This window comes from Pristiophorus japonicus, chromosome 15, assembly GCF_044704955.1.
Source record: "Pristiophorus japonicus isolate sPriJap1 chromosome 15, sPriJap1.hap1, whole genome shotgun sequence".
NCBI classification, from domain to species: Eukaryota; Metazoa; Chordata; class Chondrichthyes; family Pristiophoridae; genus Pristiophorus; species Pristiophorus japonicus.
In genome coordinates, this window is record NC_091991.1 from 153,460,600 (window position 1) to 153,479,951 (window position 19,352).

The 19,352-nt window shown below is 47.2% G+C and overlaps 1 protein-coding gene across 1 annotated transcript in view; it reads right to left on the minus strand.

The window, feature by feature from the left end:
- The window catches only part of LOC139281618 (uncharacterized), a 123,293-nt gene that overhangs the window by 22,366 nt on the left and 81,575 nt on the right, over nucleotides 1-19,352 (minus strand). The window contains exon 15 of the mRNA XM_070901765.1: nucleotides 1,595-1,702. Within this exon, the coding sequence (XP_070757866.1) occupies nucleotides 1,595-1,702 (108 nt within the window). The remainder of the gene's footprint in view (nucleotides 1-1,594; nucleotides 1,703-19,352) is intronic.

Consider the following 19,352-nt stretch of genomic DNA (forward strand, 5'->3'; position numbering starts at 1 on the left):
CAATGAGGTCTCCTCTCAACCTCCTCTGTTCCAATGAGAACAAACCCAGCCTATTCAATCTGTCCTCATAACTAAGATTCTCCATTCCAGGCAGCATCCTAGTAAATCTCCTCTGCACCTTCTCTAGTGCAATTATGTCCTTCCTATTATGTAGAATGCAGCAGAGCAGGACTGTTCTCAAAATCTCAGGTGGGTTAATACTGAACTAGTGCTGTTTGTGGGAGTTTGTTGTGCGCAATTTTACTGCCGCGTTTCCTGCATTACATTTTGACCACAGTTCAAAAAGTACTTTATTAGCTGTAAACTGTTTTGTGATGCCCTGAGGTCATGAAAGGCGGTATATAAACACAAGTTCTTTCTTTCTTTACCCGTCGAGGTGTCGGAATCACTGCTTCAGCAATTAATAATGTGTGCTCGAATATATATCCAATGGTAGCATGCACCTCCTTCTATCTGTGCTCCACTGGAGGGATACCATGGCCATGGCAGTAACGGGTATCCTTGGCTTCCCAGTATCCCGCTCTTGACCTGCTGGATGTCATCAAATTAACAAGGCATGGTAGACCACGGTCATATACATGCATCATGACTGCTGCCAGGAAAGTGGACAATCACTTGTAGTATCACACACAAAATGCCTTTGCAGTTCATGCATGGAGCATTTAAGGCTGTGTGCATGCCATCAATGGCTGCGTAGAGCTTTGGGAATCCCGCCATTCTAAAAAAAACAAAGTTTAGGCTTCCCTCCTGTTGGTCTCTGTTGCTCAAGTGGAAAGTGGAAAGTCCTTGCTTGGTCTTACAATCAAAGGCATCAATGACCTGCTTGATGCAGCAATGCACTGCAGCTTGATGAGGTTACTGATGTCCCCAGTGGTGTTGTGGAAAGAGCCCTTGGCACCTATTACTTTCACTGTCAGTGGCGTGACTGTCCTGGAGTTAGGTTCCTGCAGCATGTTGTGCAACTCTATCATTGTCTCCCTCAAGAAGTCTCTGAGGGCATTGCTTCTCAGTAAGGTCAAGACCAATAGGGTAAGAACCGGTGGGTGGCCCATCCGACGATATTACCTACCTTTCCTCACATCCCAAAGTTCTTCCTTATTATCATTCACTACTTCCAAATACCACAAATACAATTAGACCCCAAAAGTGGCATCCATTGTCTAACGGGGAAGGTGGAAACAGAAATATGGCTCCTCCAAAGCAGGCATCTAAATGTTCTGGTATTTAGAAAAGTTACTGAATGGCCCAGAAATTGGTGCACATGGTCATTAGACAGAGGAAGTTGAACTTCCAGAAAGTGCAGGCAACTGTAGGGGAGCAAAGTGTAAATTGCTATAAGTTAAGTATATCAATAAATTCTGCAAAACAGCTTTGGCTTTTAGTGCAGCCTAGCAACTTCTAATGCCCTGTTTATATGGACATTCCTAACCTGATCCACGACTAACGTAAAGTAGGACAATGACACGGAAAGCTTGTGACATAATTTCTGCAAAGTATTTTAATACCGCCGACAGACTCACAAGCAATAATCTCCTCCTGCCCCGTCCCAATCTCAGTTCCAGAAATGCACATCATGTACAAAGCAGACACAGACCTGGTACGATGGATCACTGTACTTCTGCCGAATGGCCCAGACCTCGGAGCACATGGGCATTAGGCTGAGGAAGATGAACTTCCAGGTAGGGGCAATGGAGATGAAAACCTAGGAATCATTTAAGCAACATCTGGCTGGGGATCTGAGTGGGTATTCTAGATGGAATGGCAGCATAGTGGTTATGTTCCTGGACTAGTATACCAAAGGCCTGGACTAGTCACCACACAGACTGCAGCGGATCAAGAAGGCGGCTCACCACCACCTTCTCAAGGGCAATTAGGGATGGGCAATAAATACTGGCCTATCCAGCAACACCCACATCCCAAGAACGAATATATTGGCCCTGAAATTCCGGTCGGAGGCTTCTTTTGTACGAACGCCTCCGACCGGAGAGTTTTTACAATTTACCTGGTGGTCCCGGAGGAGCATGGGATTCCGTTGGGGAGGCCTTCTATTTCCGCGCTATTTCCGTGCTCCCGTCCTCCAGGTTCCCACGCAGAAGGTGCAGTCACGTGTGACTGCTCAGCCAATCAGGTACAGTATTCCACAGCATTCTCATTAATAGCAATGAGAACTCCGTATCTACGAGTTCTCATTGCTATTAATGAGAAGAAAACCAAACACACTAAACACTATAATAAAAAAAAAACACACCTCACATAATTAAAATTAATTGAAATTAAAGTTAATACATGTCTTAGAAAAAAAAAATTCTGATTTTTTAAAAAAGCTTTTTTAATTATGGTTTAAAATAAACTTACCTCAGTGGGCAGGGTTTTTAAACGATAAAATGTGCTTTTAAAATTTAATTTAATTATGTTTTTGTATATTTTAAAACTCTTACACCTGTAAAAGTAGGCTATGCGCCTGCTTTTATTAGGCACAAGAGTTTTAAGGACATTTGCTGGGCAAGATATAGATAAATACCGCAATCTTGCCCATGCAAGTGTCCTCGATCCCGAGATATGGAGGATCTGTCAAGCTGTAGCTAGAGTGTGACAGATTTGAAAAACTGGTTTTCAGAGCATGTGTATTGTGTGCTGAAAACTGGCTTTAGCCAAGATTCCATTGGCCTTCCTGATCACTTGCTGTACCTGCATACTAACCTTTTGTGTTTCATGCGCAAGTACCCCTAGGTCCCGCTGTACTGCAGCACTTTGTAATCTTTCTCCATTTAAATAATAAGTTTGATTGCCCTTCCATATCTCTGCACAAGCACACTAAAATGTTCTGCTATGATGAAATTACTAAGTACATTTCATGCAATCTTTTAGATTCAATGGTAGACGGACAAAGATGAGTTGACGCCATCTGCTTAGGTTAAATTCACAGGTGATCAATGTGAAATGAAAATCATGTTTATTTGGATGATTTCCTAAGTTGAAAGATTACAATCAGTGCAAATATTACAAAATTTAACTGTGATATTTTCTCATGATTGATCATGTTTTTAATTCTGTATCACAGGAGGAAGCTAACCCTAAACAAAAATGTTAAAAATGAGCTTACCTCAGTAATTCTTTCAGGCAGTACATTCCAGATCATAACAACTCGCTGTGTAAAAAAAATTCTCCATATCTCCCATCTATTTTTTTGCCATGTGAAGCACTGCTTCAACCTGCCTATGTATGTTCCATAATGATACTTATAGCTGCGGCAACTCATTGTACCTGTGCTCAACAGTGTTTTGCAGCTATCATACAAGTGTCATGAGCTAGGTTTGAAGAAGGTAGCCTTGGACTTCAAGGAGCCTATCTTGCACTCATCCTTGTGGATCAAATAATGGGGGCATAGTGGGATTGCCTTAAAATAAATGCATCAAGACCGCTGCCTGGTAAGTGGGAATTGACTTGCATGACACTATGAGATGAGATGAGATGGGATTAACCTCTTACAGTACATAACTGTGTAGATATTGTATGCAGGTGTTCTTTGATGAAGTAACAGAGAGAGTTGATGAGGGTAGATTTTTTTTTTATTCATTCACGGGATGTGGACATCACTGGCAAGGCCAGCATTTATTGCCCATCCCTAATTGCTCTTGAGAAGATGGTGGTGAGCCATCTTCTTGAACTGTTGCAGTTCGTGTGGTGAAGGTCCTCCCACAGTGTTGTCAGGAAGGGAGTTCCAGTATTTTCAGCCAGCGACTATGAAGGAACGGCGATATATTTCCAAGTCAGGATGTTGTGTGACTTGGAAGGGAATTTGGAGGCGATGCTGTTCCCATGCTCCTGGTGCCTTTGTTCTTCTAGGTGGTAAAGGTCACGGGTTTGGAAGGTGCTGCCGAAGAAGCCTTGGCGAGTTGCCGCAGTGCATATTGCAGATGGTACACACTACTGCCATGGTGTGCCGATCAAGTAGACTGCGTTGTGTTGGATGGTGTCGAGCTTCTTGAGTGTTGTTGGAGCTGAACTCATCCATGCATTTGTTGCTGGCCCCGAAGAAAGATGCCCACAAAGATCTTGTGATCTCTGTGGCGAGAAGTTTGTCTTTTTCAATGCGTAAGTGATTTCAGCATCATCATCATAGGCAGTCCCTCGAAACGAGGATGACTTGCATTCACGCCAAAAAAGGATAAGTTCACAGGTGTTCCAATGAAGGACCTAAAATTCCAGATCCTGAACTACATCCTGAAGGTTGGAAGATGCCTGTGCGTGGATTTTTTTGACGTGTGGTGGCGGTTGCACACCAGCCACCACACGGGCTTGACAGAGCTAGGTCTTGGTCCAGTGGCAAGGATTACCCAAGACGACTGGAAACCTGCTCTGCTGATTTCAGCATATTATAATGGGGAATCCCGAGTGCGCTATGCTGTGATGTCAACAAGCTGTCAAAGCAGCCAATCACAATGCAGAATTCTCTTAGGCAGGGAACCAGGAAATTAAGAAGCTGCTTTTATTTGAACTTTTAAAAAATGTTACAGAGAACAAAACAAAAATTGGGGTTCTCATATGAGATAAGGTAAACCTGAAATAAACATGAACTTTAATAAAATATACATTTTTAGAAGTTTTTTAAAACATTTTTTTTATCATAATGGAGAAATTTGACACTCCACAAAAATAAAATTAGTTTTTCAGGGCCATAACATTTGGTTACCAGTCAATACGCTGTTAAAATCCCAGTTACATCTAATCCAACAAGGCCTAACTTTTAATGCTGTATTTAACAGCGATATTACCACAGAAAAGCCCAAGTTGTTGTCAGTTTCACTGATTACACTGACTGTCAGCTATGGGGTGGGTATCATGTATCAATACTGTAAATACGTAAGAAATGCATACCTTGACCACAGGGGGTGAGCTTGTGGGAGACACTCCTCACCTGGTCGTCCAGGTATATAAAGGGAGGTCCCACGCAGGGTCATCACTTCTTGGTCCTGTGAATAAAGGTTCAGGTCATAGAGTGACCTTGTCCATAGAATGTGCCTTGTGTGGATTTGTGGTATTGTGTAAGGACTTTACATTGGCGACGAGAAACGGGAATCAACGACCCACGAGAATGGCCACTGGCAGCACAGATGAAAGGTACTGTGTTGGTGAGGACTGGGACGATTTCATTGAGAGGCTCCAGCAGAGTTTTGTCATGAAGGACTGGCTAGGAGACGCAACGGCCGACAAGCGAAGGGCTCATCTGCTGACCAGCTGTGGATCTAAGACTTACGCGCTCATGAAAGACCTGCTCGCACCCGAGAAGCCGGCGGACCAAACCTTTGAAGAGCTCAGCAAACTAATCGGTGAGCACCTCAAACCAGCGAGCAGCGTACACATGGCCCGACAGAGATTCCATACCCAACGATGTCGGGAAGGACAGAGCATACCGGATTTCGTTGCGGACCTCCGGCGCTTGGCCAGCCTCTGTAAGTTCACAGACGCCTACAGGGGGGAGATGCGAAGGGATTTCTTTACTGAGGGCATCGATCATACTGGGATTTTCAGAAAGCTAATTGAGACCAAAGACTTGACCTTGGAAGCGGCGGCGTTGATGGCTCAGACTTTTATGGCGGGGGAGGGGGAAACCAAGATAATATATGCGCGCAATCCTGCCTCCAACATGGCGATGGATCAGTGAGTCAATATCATAAATGCGACACAGAGCCCTGCAGGCAGGCAAGGGCAGTTCGACACACCCCAGGCAGCAATAGACCTAAGAGTAAGTCTCCAACAGAGACAATGGCACGCTGAACAGACATTTACGCCCTCCCCAGTGGACAATGCGGCCCGGGATGGGGCCATTGACACCCACTAACAGGGGCTCAAGAGCAGTCAAAGGGACAATCAGCGAGGAATGCCTGGTAACAGCTCTTTTGTTCACAGCAATGGGAATCTCAGTTCATGCTGGAGGTGTGGGAGCAGACATGCTGCCAGAACTTGCAGGTTTCAACAGTTCGTCTGCAGAAATTGTAACCTCAGTGGCCATTTAGCCAGAATGTGCAGAAAGCCTGTAACCAGGCTAATATTCGAGGCGGATGAACCAGATGAGGGGTCTGCGAGGCAGGATGATGCTTGGGGCAAATCAATGGACGCTGAAGTTCAGCGGGTTCATATGGCAAACATTCACAGCTCATATACCAAAATGCCATCTATGATGATGAAAGTCCGATTAAACGGCATCCCTGTATGCATGGAGCTGGACACGGGGGCCAGCCAGTCACTCATGAGTGTTCAACAATTCGAAAAGCTGTGGCCACTTAAAGCCAGCAGACCCAAACTAGAACGCATTGAGACGCAATTATGAACGTACACCAAAGAAATCATTCCAGTGCTAGGCAGTGCAATGTTGGTGGTCACACACAATGGATCGGTGAACTGGCTGCCGCTCTGGATTGTCCTGGGCAATGGTCCCGCACTGTTGGGGAGGAGCTGGTTAGCTGAGATGAACTGGAAATGGGGGGATGTGCACGCCATGTCACCTATGGAGCGAATTTCATGCTCACAGGTCCTACAGCAATTTGAGTCACTATTTCAACCTGGCGTCGGGACGTTCAAAGGTACCAAAGTAGTGATACACATCACCTCAGACGCCAGACCAGTGCACCACAAAGCCAGAGCAGTGCCGTATGTGATGCGGGAGAAAATTGAGAGCGACTTGGACCGGTTGTTGAGAGAGGGCATCATCTCGCCCGTTGAATTCAGCGACTGGGCGAGCCCCATCGTTCCTGTCCTAAACATGGATGGCTTGGTCAGGATCTGTGGCGACTACAAGGCCACTATCAACCGGGTGTCCCTACAGGACCAATACCTGCTCCCAAGAGCGGAGGACCTTTTTGTCATTCTGACAGGTGGCAAGCTGTTCACCAAGTTGGACCTCACTTCAGCCGACATGACCCAAGAACTGGCCAACGAATCTAAACTACTGACCACCATCACCACGCACAAGGGACTGTTTGTTTACAACAGGTGTCCATTTGGCATTCGGTCAGCGGCCGCGATTTGTCAAAGAAACATAGAAAACCTGCTCAAATCTATTCCCGGAACGATCGTACTTCAGGATGACATCCTCATCACAGGTCGTGACACTGAGGAACACGGGTCATGACACCTCCTCCACAACCTGGAGGAGGTGCTATGCCGACTGGACCGGGTAGGCCTGCGACTCAAGAAGTCTAAGTGTGTGTTTTTGGCTCCTGAGGTCGAGTTTCTGGGCAGGAGGGTTGCTGCAGATGGGATGCGGCCCACCGAATCCAAAAATGGAAGCAATTCGACGAGCAGCTAGGCCCTGCAACACATCGGAGTTGCGTTCATTTCTGGGACTGTTGAACTATTTCGGGAACTTTCTGCCGAACTTAAGCACATTGTTGGAGCCGCTACACGTGTTCCTGTGTAAGGGTTGCGATTGGTTTTGGGGGGACTGTCAGGAACGGGCTTTCAATCGGGCGCAGAACCTACTTTGTTCAAATAAGTTGTTGACTCTGTACGACCCCCCGTAAGAAATTGGTTCTGACATGTGATGCATCGTCCTATGGGGTTGGGTGCGTGTTGCAGCAGGGTAACGCTGAGGGCCAACTACAACCTGTGGCTTTTGCCTCCAGGTCGCTCTCTCAAGCTGAACGGGGATATGGGATGGTTGAGAAGGAAGCACTCGCATGTGGGGTGAAAAAGATGCATCAGTACCTTTTTGGCAGGAGGTTCAAATTAGAAACGGACCACAAGCCGTTAACATCCCTGCTGTCAGACTGCAAGGCTGTCAATGCCAAAGCATCAGCTCGCATACAGCGATGGGCTCTCACGCTCGCTGCGTATGACTACACCATCCGGCACCAGCCCAGAACCGAAAACTGCGCTGATGCGCTCAGCAGGCTTCCACTGGCCAGCACTGAGGGGGCAGCGGAGCAAAGCGCGGAGATGGTCACGGCTGTCAATGCCTTTGACAGCGCAGGCACCCCATCACAGCCCGCCAGATCAAAATCTGGACCAACAGAGATGCCCTCCTATCCCTGATTAAGAAATGTGTCCTGACTGGGGATTGGGCGCCTGCACACGGAGCATGCCCTGAGGAGGTCAGACCGTTTCACAGACAGACGATGAGCTCTCCATCCAAGCCGACTGCCTACTATGGGGCAGCCAGGTAGTCATGCCCCAGAGGGGCAGGGAGGCATTCATCAGGGAACTCCACAGCGAGCACCCAGGCATCGTGCTGATGAAAGCCATTGCCCGGTCACATGTATGGCGGCCGGGAATCGATTCAGACCTGGAACACTGTGTTCGCAGGTGCACAACGTGTGCCCAGCTGGGTAATGCCCCCAGGGAGGCCCCGCTCAGCCCGTGGCCCTGGACCACCAGGCCATGGTCACGTATTCACGTAGACTATGCGGGCCTGTTCATGGGAAAAATGTTTCTCATTGTGGTTGATGCGTACTTGAAATGGATCAAGTGCATCATTTTGAATTAGTGCACGACATCCACCACCGTGGAGAGTCTGCGTGCGGTCTTTGCGACCCACAGCTTGCCGGACATCCTTGTTAGCGATAATGGCCCATGTTTCACAAGCTACGAATTCCGGGAGTTCGCGTCGGGTAATGGCATTAAGCATGTCAGGACAGCACCGTTCAAGCCAGCCTCCAATGGCCAGGCGGAAGATGCGGTCCAAATTATAAAACAAGGCATGCTCCGGATTCAAGGATTCTCCCTTCAATGCCACCTATCGCGCCTCCTGCTGTCCTATAGGTCCCGACCGCACTCGCTCACGGGGGTCCTGCCCGCGGAGCTACTCATGAAATGAACACTCAAACCTTGGCTGTCCCTCATTCATCCAGTCCTGTCTGACATTGTTGAGGGCACGCGCCAGTCCCAAAACGAGTACCATGACCGAAACTCAAGGGGGAGATGTATAGAAATTGATGACCCCATATTTGTTCTCAATCACACTTTGGGGCCCAAATGGCTTGAGGATACCATAATAGACAAAGAGGGGACATAGCGGTTAAACTTAACAATGGGCAGATATGCCGCAAGCACCTGGACCAAGTAAAAAAAAAGGTTCAGCATGGACACTGAGGAACCTGAGGAAGTTCATGAGATGGTGTTCACACCACCGTCAGTGAACGAGCAACAAGAACATTCAGCAGCATGCACAGTCCCTGCGGTCAGCCTGGACAGGTTGGAATCACGACAGGTGACAGACACGCATACCAAGGCTCAACAACCAGAGCCCCAACTGTGGTGCTCCACGAGAGAGCGCAGACCACCCGAGAGACTTAACCTATGATCACAATAAGATGTTGAGAGGGAGGTGATGTCATGTATGTAACCTTTATGTAACAACACTGCAATACTGTATATACGTAAGAAATGCACACCTTGACCACAGGGGGTGAGCTTATGGGAGACACTCCTCACCTGGTCCTCCAGGTATAAAAAGGGAGGTCCCACGCAGGGTCATCACTTCTTGGTCCTGTGAATAAAGGTTCAGGTCATGGAGTGACCTTGTCCATAGAATGTGTCTTGTGTGGATTTGTGGTATTGTGTAAGGACTTTACAGTGGGGGCGAAGGGTTTGGTGGTGGGGGGGTGATCACAATGCAGCCAGTGTTAGAGCAGTAAATGACTGACTGCACCTTCAGGTGCTCACATGCTTACGTGTTCAGATGCTTACGAAGTTGGGGTCAGTTTCAAAGGGATAGTTACAGCGAACGCTGTTAGTTCACTGTTATTACCCACCACAAATTCTGGCCCAGTGATTTCTGTTGTGTACAGAAGGTAAAAGTAAAGACTGGGGAAGTGCAAGTGCCTCAATCACAGACTGAAATGAACTAAACAAACATAGTTAAGACTCGCTCTGCAATGAACAATGTAGCTGTAGAGGGCTTTGAGCTTATACAATTTGCAACTCAGAGGACCATTTGGCTTACCTTCCAGTTATCATAAATAACAAAATTCTGAGGAATTTAAGGTTGATTATTGATGACTCAGTGAATAGTCGTGAAGATGACTAATCATATGTTGCAATGCAACACAAAAATATTTGAACTGAAGTCAAAACAAACATGTGCTCTTGTGGAGATCATTGATCAGGCACAGTTTGAATTTTGACACTAGTTTAGCGACAAATTCGCTTTCAGAGGATATCGACAAATTGATGACAGTTCAGAGAATAGTGATAAAAGATGCTATTATATTGGGCTCAATTTTCCCCAGTGATTTGCGCCGTTCTTTTAGAGCAGGCCGTTTTTTTGGCCAAAGTTTAAAAAACCAGTTTCCCCAATCAATTTGCACCAGCATAACTCAGTTAGTTACAGTGTTTTAAGTACATTTTCTTTTCAGCCAATTCTGGCCATTTAGGGATGTTTGGCCAGCTGAGAGTTACTCCAGTTCTTCTTTGGCCGGCGTATGTGGCCTCTGCAGAAAAACCTTCTGGAGAGTTAAGGAAATCGGCACAGGTAAGGAAATCAGCGCAGGTAAGTGCACCAGATGCCCGTCAGCGAGCTGTCCGGAGAGTGTCGAGAGGCGGGAGTTTGGGAGGCGAGCGGCCTACAAAAGGCCCATCAGCGAGTAGTCCGGGGAGCGTCGAGAAGGGGGGAGTTTGGGAGGCAAGCAGCCCACAAAAGGCCCATCAGTGAGCAGTCCGGGGACGTCGAGAGGCGGGAGTTCGGGAGGCGAGAGGCCTACCAAAGGCCCGTCAGCGAGCAGTCCGGGGAGCGTCGAGAGGCGGGAGTTCGGGAGGCGAGAGGCCTACCAAAGGCCCTTCAGCGAGCAGTCCGGGGAATGTCGAGAGGCGAGAGTTCGGGAGGCGAGAGGCCTACCAAAGGCCCGTCAGCGAGCAGTTCGGGGAGTGTCGAGAGGCGGGAGGCGACAGGCCTACCAAAGGCCCGTCAGCGAGCAGTCCGGGGAGCGTCGAGAGGCGAGCGGCCGACCAAAGGCCCATCAGCGAGCAGTCCGGGGAGTGTCGAGAGGCAGGAGTTCGGGAGGCAAGAGGCCGACCAAAGGCCCGTCAGCGAGCAGTCCGGGGAATGTTGAGAGGCGAGAGTTCGGGAGGCGGGAGGCGAGAGGCCTACCAAAGGCCCGTCAGCGAACAGTCCGGGGAACGTCGAGAGGCGAGAGTTCGGGAGGCGAGAGGCCTACCAAAGGCCCGTCAGCGAGCAGTCCGGGGAACGTCGAGAGGCGAGCGGCCGACCAAAGGCCCGTCAGCGAGCAGTCCGGGGAGTGTCGAGAGGCAGGAGTTCGGGAGGCAAGAGGCCGACCAAAGGCCCATCAGCGAGCAGTCCGGGGAGTTTCGAGAGGCGGGAGTTCGGGAGGCAAGAGGCCGACCAAAGGCCCGTCAGCGAGCAGTCCGGGGAGTGTCGAGAGGCTGGAGTTCGAGAGGCGGGAGTTTGGGAGGCGAGAGGCCTACCAAAGGTCCGTCAGCGAGCAGTCCGGGGAGTGTCGAGAGTTCGGGAGGCGAGAGGCCTACCAAAGGTCCGTCAGCGAGCAGTCCGGGGAGTGTCGAGAGTTCGGGAGGCGAGAGGCCTACCAAAGGCCCGTCAGCGAGCAGTCCGGGGAGTGTCGAGAGGCGGGAGTTCGGGAGGCGAGAGGCCTACCAAAGGCCCGTCAGTGAGCAGTCCGGGGAGTGTCGAGAGGCGAGAGTTCGGGAGGCGAGAAGCCTACCAACAGCCCGTCAGCGAGCAGTCCGGGGAGCGTCGAGAGGCGAGAGTTCGGGAGGCGAGTGGCCTACCAAAGGCCCGTCAGCGAGCAGTCCGGGGAGTGTCGCGAGGCGGGAGTTCGGGAGGAGGAGTTCGGGAGGCGAGAGGCCTACCAAAGGCCCGTCAGTGAGCAGTCCGGGGAGTGTCGGGAGGAGGAGTTCGGGAGGCGAGAGGCCTACCAAAGGCCCCAGCCGGTGCAGCTGCAGTGGGGAGGCAAAAAAGAAGTAGAAAGAAATCGAAAGGTGACGTCACAGCCAAGGGGGTAAGTGATTGGCTGGTGATTGGTAAGTAGTTTTTCTTCTTTTCCATATCAGTAAGTAACCTTTTAACATTGTTGTTGCCAAATTAAGTTTATCTAGGGGTTAAGTCATGGCAGGAGAGTTCGGACACGTGTTATGCTCCTCCTGTACTGTGTGGGAAGTCAGGGACGCTTCCGGTGTCCCTGACGACTACGTTTGCGGGAAGTGTATCCGCCTGCAGATCCTAACAGACCACATTGCGGCACTGGAGCTGCGGGTGGATTCACTCTGGAGCATCCACGATGCTGAGAATGACGTGAATAGCATGATTAGCGAGTTGGTCTTACCGCAGGAAAAGGGTCCACAGCCAGATAGGGAATGGAAGATCAACAGGAAGAGCAGTGCAAGGAAGGTAGTGCAGGGGCCCCCCTGATACACCGCTTTGGGTACTGTTGAGGGGGATGACTCATCAGGGGAGAGCAGCAGCAGCCAGGTCCATGGCACCGTGGGTGGCTCTGCTGCACAGGAGGGCAGGAAAAAGAGTGGGACAGCAATAGTGATAGGGGATTCAATTGTAAGTGGAATAGATAGACGTTTCTGCGGCCGCAACCGAGACTCCAGGATGGTATGTTTCCTCCCTGGTGCAAGGGTCAAGGATGTCTCGGAGCGGGTGCAGGACATTCTAAAAAGGGAGGGTGAACAGCCAGTTGTCGTGGTACATATAGGTACCAACGATATAGGTAAAAAACAGGATGAGGTCCTACGAGACGAATTTAGGGAGCTAGGTGTTAATTTAAAAAGTAGGACCTCAAAAGTAGTAATCTCAGGATTGCTACCAGTGCCAGGTGCTAGACAGAGTAGGAATTGCAGGATAGCTCAGATGAATACGTGGCTTGAGCAGTGGTGCAGCAGGGAGGGATTCAAATTCCTGGGGCATTGGAACCGGTTCTGGGGGAGGTGGGACCAGTACAAACCGGACGGTCTGCACCTGGGCAGGACCGGAACCAATGTCCGAGGAGGAGTGTTTGCTAGTGCTGTTGGGGAGGAGTTAAACTAATATGGCATGGGGATGGGAACCTATGCAGGGAGACAGAGGGAAATAAAATGGAGACAGAAGCAAAAGATAGAAAGGAGAATAGTGAAAGTGGAGGGCAGAGAAACCCAAGCCAAAAAACAAAAAGGGCCACTTTACAGCAAAATTCTAAAGGCAAGCATGAAAGCTCTGTGCCTCAATGCAAGGAGTATTCGGAATAAGGTGGATGAATTAACTGCACAAATAGCAGTTAACGGATACAATGTGATTGGCATCACGGAGACATGGCTCCAGGGTGACCAAGGCTGGGAACTCAACAGCCAGGGATATTCAGCATTTAGGAAGGATAGACAGAAAGGAAAAGGAGGCGGGATGGCGTTGCTATTTAAAGAGGAAATTAATGCAATTGTAAGGAAGGACATTAGCTTGGTTGATGTGGAAGCGGTATGGGTGGAGCTATGGAGTACCAAAGGGCAGAAAACGCTAGTGGGAGTTGTGTACAGGCCACCAAATAGTAGTAGTGAGATTGGGGACAGCATCAAACAAGAAATAAGGGATGTGTGCAATAAAGGTACAGCAATAATCAGGGACGACTTTAATCTACATATTGATTGGGCTAACCTAACTGGTAGCAATGTGGTGGCGGAGGATTTCCTGGAGTTTATTCGGGATGGTTTTCTAGACCAATATGTCGAGGAACCAACCAGAGAGATGGCCATCCTAGACTGGGTGATGTGTAATGAGAAGGGAATAATTAGCAATCTTGTTGTGCGAGGCCCCTTGGGGAAGAGCGACCATAATATGGTACAATTCTTTATTAAGATGGAGAGTGACAAAGTTAATTCAGAAACTAAGGTCCTGAACTTAAGGAAAAGGTCACTTTGATGGTATGAGGTGCGAATTGGCTAGATTAGACTGGCAAATGATACTTAAAGGATTGATGGTGGATAGGCAATGGCAAACCTTTAAAGATCATATGGACGAACTTCAACAATTGTACATCCCGGTCTGGAGTAAAAATAAAACGGGGAAGGTGGCTCAACTGTGGCTAACAAGGGAAATTAAGGATAGTGTTAAATCCAAGGAAGAGGCATACAAATTAGCCAGAAAAAGAGGACTGGGAGAAATTTAGAATTCAGCAGAGGAGGACAAAGGTTTAATTAAGAGGGGGAAAATAGAGTACAAGTGGAAGCTTGCCGGAAACATAAAAACTGACTGCAAAAGCTTCTATAGATATGTGAAGAGAAAAAGATTAGTGAAGACAAACGTAGGTCCCTTGCAGTCAGATTTGGTCAAATTTATAATGGGGAACAAAGATATGGCAGACCAATTAAACAAGTACTTTAGGTCCACAAAGGAAGACACAAATAACCTTCCGGATGTACTAGAGGACCGAGGGTCTAGTGAGAAGGAGGAACTGAAGGATATCCTTATTAGGCAGGAAATTGTGTTAGGGAAATTGATGGGATTGAAGGCTGATAAATCCCCAGGGCCTGATAGTCTACATCCCAGAGTACTTAAGGAAGTGGCCCTAGAAATAGTGGATGCATTGGTGATAATTTTCCAACAGTCTATCGACTCTGGATCAGTTCCTATGGGCTGGAGGGTTGTAAATGTAACACCACTTTTTAAAAAGGAGAGAGAGAGAAAATTGGAAATTATAGACCGGTTAGCCTGACATCAGTAGTGGGGAAAATGTTGGAATCAATCATTAAGGATGAAATAGCAACGCATTTGGAAAGCAGTGATAGGATTGGTCCAGTCAGCATGGATTTATGAAAGGGAAATCATGCTTGACAAATCTTGTGGAATTTTTTGAGGATGTAACTAGTAGAGTTGACAAGGGAGAACCAGTGGATGTGGTGTATTTGGACTTTCAAAAGGCTTTTGACAAGGTCCCAAAGAAGAGATTAATGTGCAAAATTAAAGCACATGGTATTGGGGGTAATGTACTGACATGGATAGAAAACTGGTTGTCAGACAGGAAGCAAAGAGTAGGAGTAAATGGGGACTTTTCAGAATGGCAGGCAGTGACTAGTGGGGTACCGCAAGGTTCTGTGCTGGGGCCCCAGCTGTTTACACTGTACATTAATGATTTAGACGAGGGGATTAAATGTAGTATCTCCAAATTTGCGGATGACACTAAGTTGGGTGGCAGTGTGAGCTGCAAGGAGGATTCTATGAGGCTGCAGAGTGACTTGGATAGGTTAGGCGAGTGGGCAAATGCATGGCAGATGAAGTATAATGTGGATAAATGTGAGGTTATCCACTTTGGTGGTAAAAACAGAGAGACAGACTATTATCTGAATGGTGACAGATTAGGAAAAGGGCAGGTGCAAAGAGACCTGGGTGTCATGGTACATCAGTCATTGAAGGTTGGCATGCAGGTACAGCAGGCAGTTAAGAAAGCAAATGGCATGTTGGCCTTCATAGCGAGGGGATTTGAGTACAAGGGCAGGGAGGTGTTGCTACAATTGTACAGGGCCTTGGTGAGGCCACACCTGGAGTATTGTGTACAGTTTTGGTCTCCTAACCTGAGGAAGGACATTCTTGCTATTGAGGGAGTGCAGCGAAGGTTCATCAGACTGATTCCCGGGATGGCGGGACTGACCTATCAAGAAAGACTGGATCAACTGGGCTTGTATTCACTGGAGTTCAGAAGAATGAGAGGGGACCTCATAGAAACGTTTAAAATTCTGACGGGGTTAGGCAGGTTAGATGCAGGAAGAATGTTCCCAATGTTGGGGAAGTCCAGAACCAGGGGACACAGTCTAAGGATAAGGGGGAAGCCATTTAGGACCGAGATGAGGAGGAATTTCTTCACCCAGAGAGTGGTGAACCTGTGGAATTCTCTACCACAGAAAGTTGTTGAGGCCAATTCACTAAATATATTCAAAAAGGAGTTAGATGAAGTCCTTACTATTAGGGGAATCAAGGGGTATGGTGAGAAAGCAGGAATGGGGTACTGAAGTTGCATGTTCAGCCATGAACTCATTGAATGGCGGTGCAGGCTAGAAGGGCAGAATGGCCTACTCCTGCACCTATTTTCTATGTTTCTATGTTTCTATGCTTATGGCCGGTGACCAAGGGAAGGTAATAAATATCAGATTTCAACGACGACAGCTAACATTGTTGAGGGCAGGCAATGTTTGCAAGCATGAAACTGTGAATCAATGGCTCAGGAAAAAAACTAAAGAAACGCAGCAGACATTGTAACCAGTAATTTATTAAGAGTACATCAGAAAGAGTTCACACATTAATGAATCGTACTTTGACGCACACAGGAAAATATGAATTATACACAGAGCAGAGAGGGTTAAGGGGAGATTTAATAGAGGTGTTTAAAATCATGAAGGGTTTTGATAGAGTAAACAAGGAGAAACTCTTTCCAGTGGAAGACGGGACGGAGCCAGAGGACACAAATTTAAGGTAATTGGCAAAAGATCCAGAGGCGACATGAGGAAAAGAAAGTACCCAGCAAGTTATGATCTGGAATGTACTGCCTGACAGAGTGGTGGATGCAGATTCAATAATAACTTACAAAAGGGAATTGGTAAATACCTGAAGGGAATAAAATCGCAGGGCTATGGGGAAAGAACGGGGGAATGGGAATAATTGAATAGCTTTTTCAAAGAGGAAGCACAGGCACAAAGGCCTCCTTCTGTGCTGTAAGGTTTTAATTATAGAATCAGTCATAAAGGGGGAAAAGAGAACCCAAACACAGACTAAAAGCCTCTGAATATAGGTAGCAACACATTTCTCTAACCTTATGTAGATCGTTCAAAATGCCACATTTGGCCGGTTGTGTTCGATTTTGGGCATGTTACCTTCAAAGGGCATTGTAAAAGGATCAGAGACCAACAGCAAAGGGGATTTTATGCCTCAATTAGGAAATCCGAATCACAGAATTGGAGTTGCTTTCATTGGAGAAAAGAAGATTGAGATCCAAACATGGTCCAGATTTCAAATCACTAAGAGCAATGAATAATGCAGATGAAAGCAGGTTATTTAATTTAGGTTATGCATGCACATGAAAAGGTGTGTTTATATTCATGCGCACACAACAGCTCCTGCCTGCCATCCGTGTGCCAGTTAAACATTTTATATTAAAGAGCCGATGGGACAGCCAGCTCTCTGCTAACATTTGTTTTTTTTTTGCAAACATTGGCCCAGAAATTGCAGCCTCCCTGGGTCTGTACGGAGTTTCTATGGACCCGGGACAACATCGAAAAAGCCGGTTTTCAGCGCACAATGCACATGTGTTGAAAACCGGCTTTTCCGATCTGTCACGTTTCTGGCTTGACAGATCCTCCATATCCCAGGAGCGAGGACATTTGCAAGGGCAAGATTGCGGGACTTACGCATATCATGCCCCGCAAATGTCCTCAAAACTGTTACACCTGATGAAAGCAGGCGCATGGCCTACTTTTATAGGCGTAAGAGTTTTAAAATACACAAAACCATTTTAAAATAAAGTTATAAAAACAACATTTTATTGTTAAAAACTCTCTCCATTACGGTAAATTTATTTTAAAGCATAATTTAAAAAACTTTTCTAAAATTTGGGAAAGTATATATTGTTTTAAATAACTTTAATTTAAATTAATAAAAATATATTGTGCATTTTTTTCTCTCTTTTATTCGTGATTTGGGGGTGTTTCTCATTCATAGTAATAGGAATTTCAGATTTACGAAACTCCTATTACTATGAATGAGAATATGCTGCACCTGATTGGCTGCCCAGAGCCATGTGACTCCAGCTCCAGGCCTGCACACGTCCTGACGTGCACGCGCTGCGACGCACAGTCAGGAGAGGCCTCAGGACCGGGATCTTGCGAGGCCACAGCAGCTTTAAGTAGGTGGGCATCTTTTTTCTAAAATCTATTCGAATGCCCGCCGGAAGGAGAAACTGGGATTTCTGGGCCAACATTAATAAAGTTTGGAATTTTGATTTCTCCTGCTGAACGTATTTTAAAACGGGACTGTAAGATTCCGGTTTCTGACCGGCTGCTGAAATGAGTTTGTAAAAAAAAAAATTACTCTCTACGTGTGTAGAGGGTTAAAGACTTTTCGTGGATCTGTGGCATCCATTTCACATGCAAGAAAGTATCTTTGCAAATTCATCCAAACTTTAACGCAAGGCATTGTCACGGAAGGTCATTGCCGGGTTGCCAACTCTCCAGGATTGCCTTGGAATCTCCAGGGATTGAAGATTAATCTCTAAGACACTGCCACGAGCAACCCAGGAGAAAATGCGCAGGGACATTAAAAACTTGTGATTCTTTCATTTTCTTCGAACACTTTTGTTTATTAGCTATGAAAACTATAGGCGATGGTGAAAAAGGCTCTTTGACTGATAGTCAAGAATCCTCCAATTGGGTCTGTTCGCCATCTGTGGGAAGATGGGGTGCTGCAAGGATGGAAGTGTCGGGCAACCAATGGGAGGAGTGTGGGGGCGGGGCAGTTGGAGGTGAGATGAAACCGCCAGGATTACATCTGTTAGCGCGAATGTACCCTTCCAAGAATCACTCGTCACTCAGGGTCGGTCCATACATCAAAACGGTTTATTATGCCGGCGGGGAGATGAAGCAACTGGTGGGTCCAGGTACCTCTCTCCGCCGAACAAAGGGTTTCATTGATTTTTATATGTTTTACAACAGTTTACTACAGTTACATCAGCCCATTTCGGCCGGACACTATCCAATCGTATTGATTATAGTTTACATTTAGATTCAAATAGAACAATAGAAGTGGTCTCTAAACATTAGGTGACTGCGTGATTGCCTCATGTGTTGCTAAGGGTAATAGACCAATAGAAATCGTCTCTAACCATTATGTGACTGTGTGATTGTCTCATGTGTTACTAAGGATTATTCATGGTCTTGTGACATGTCTGGGCCCGCCGCCACCCCTTATCTTACTGTCCTTGGGTGCTGTCTTTGGGCAGTCTCCTTCTCTTAGTCCGGTTACAGAGTCGTATTGTTTTAACATGGACCAGGACGTCTTGTCTGGGCCTGTTAGCCCACTGATTGGGAACATTTGCAAAGTTCATGTATATCCCTGCGTGAGAAACACAGCAGTTATCAGTACCTCAGAATGCAGTCTCTTTTCTGCTGGCTGGAATCCCTTGGGGCTTTGCTAAACCACGAGCAGCCAGCTTTATACATTTTACACACGCATTTAATACTCCAATTACTTATTTAGTTCTAACATTATGCTACAGGTGCCGCTGCCCTAGGGGAAAATCTTTTCTCTATAACACATCCAACCAGAGTTAACAAACCTTACCATTCACTCGCAAAGGTTTAACAATCAAATTGAACACAACCAGTTCATCCACCAGGCTCACAACTGCACACCTCATCGTGGA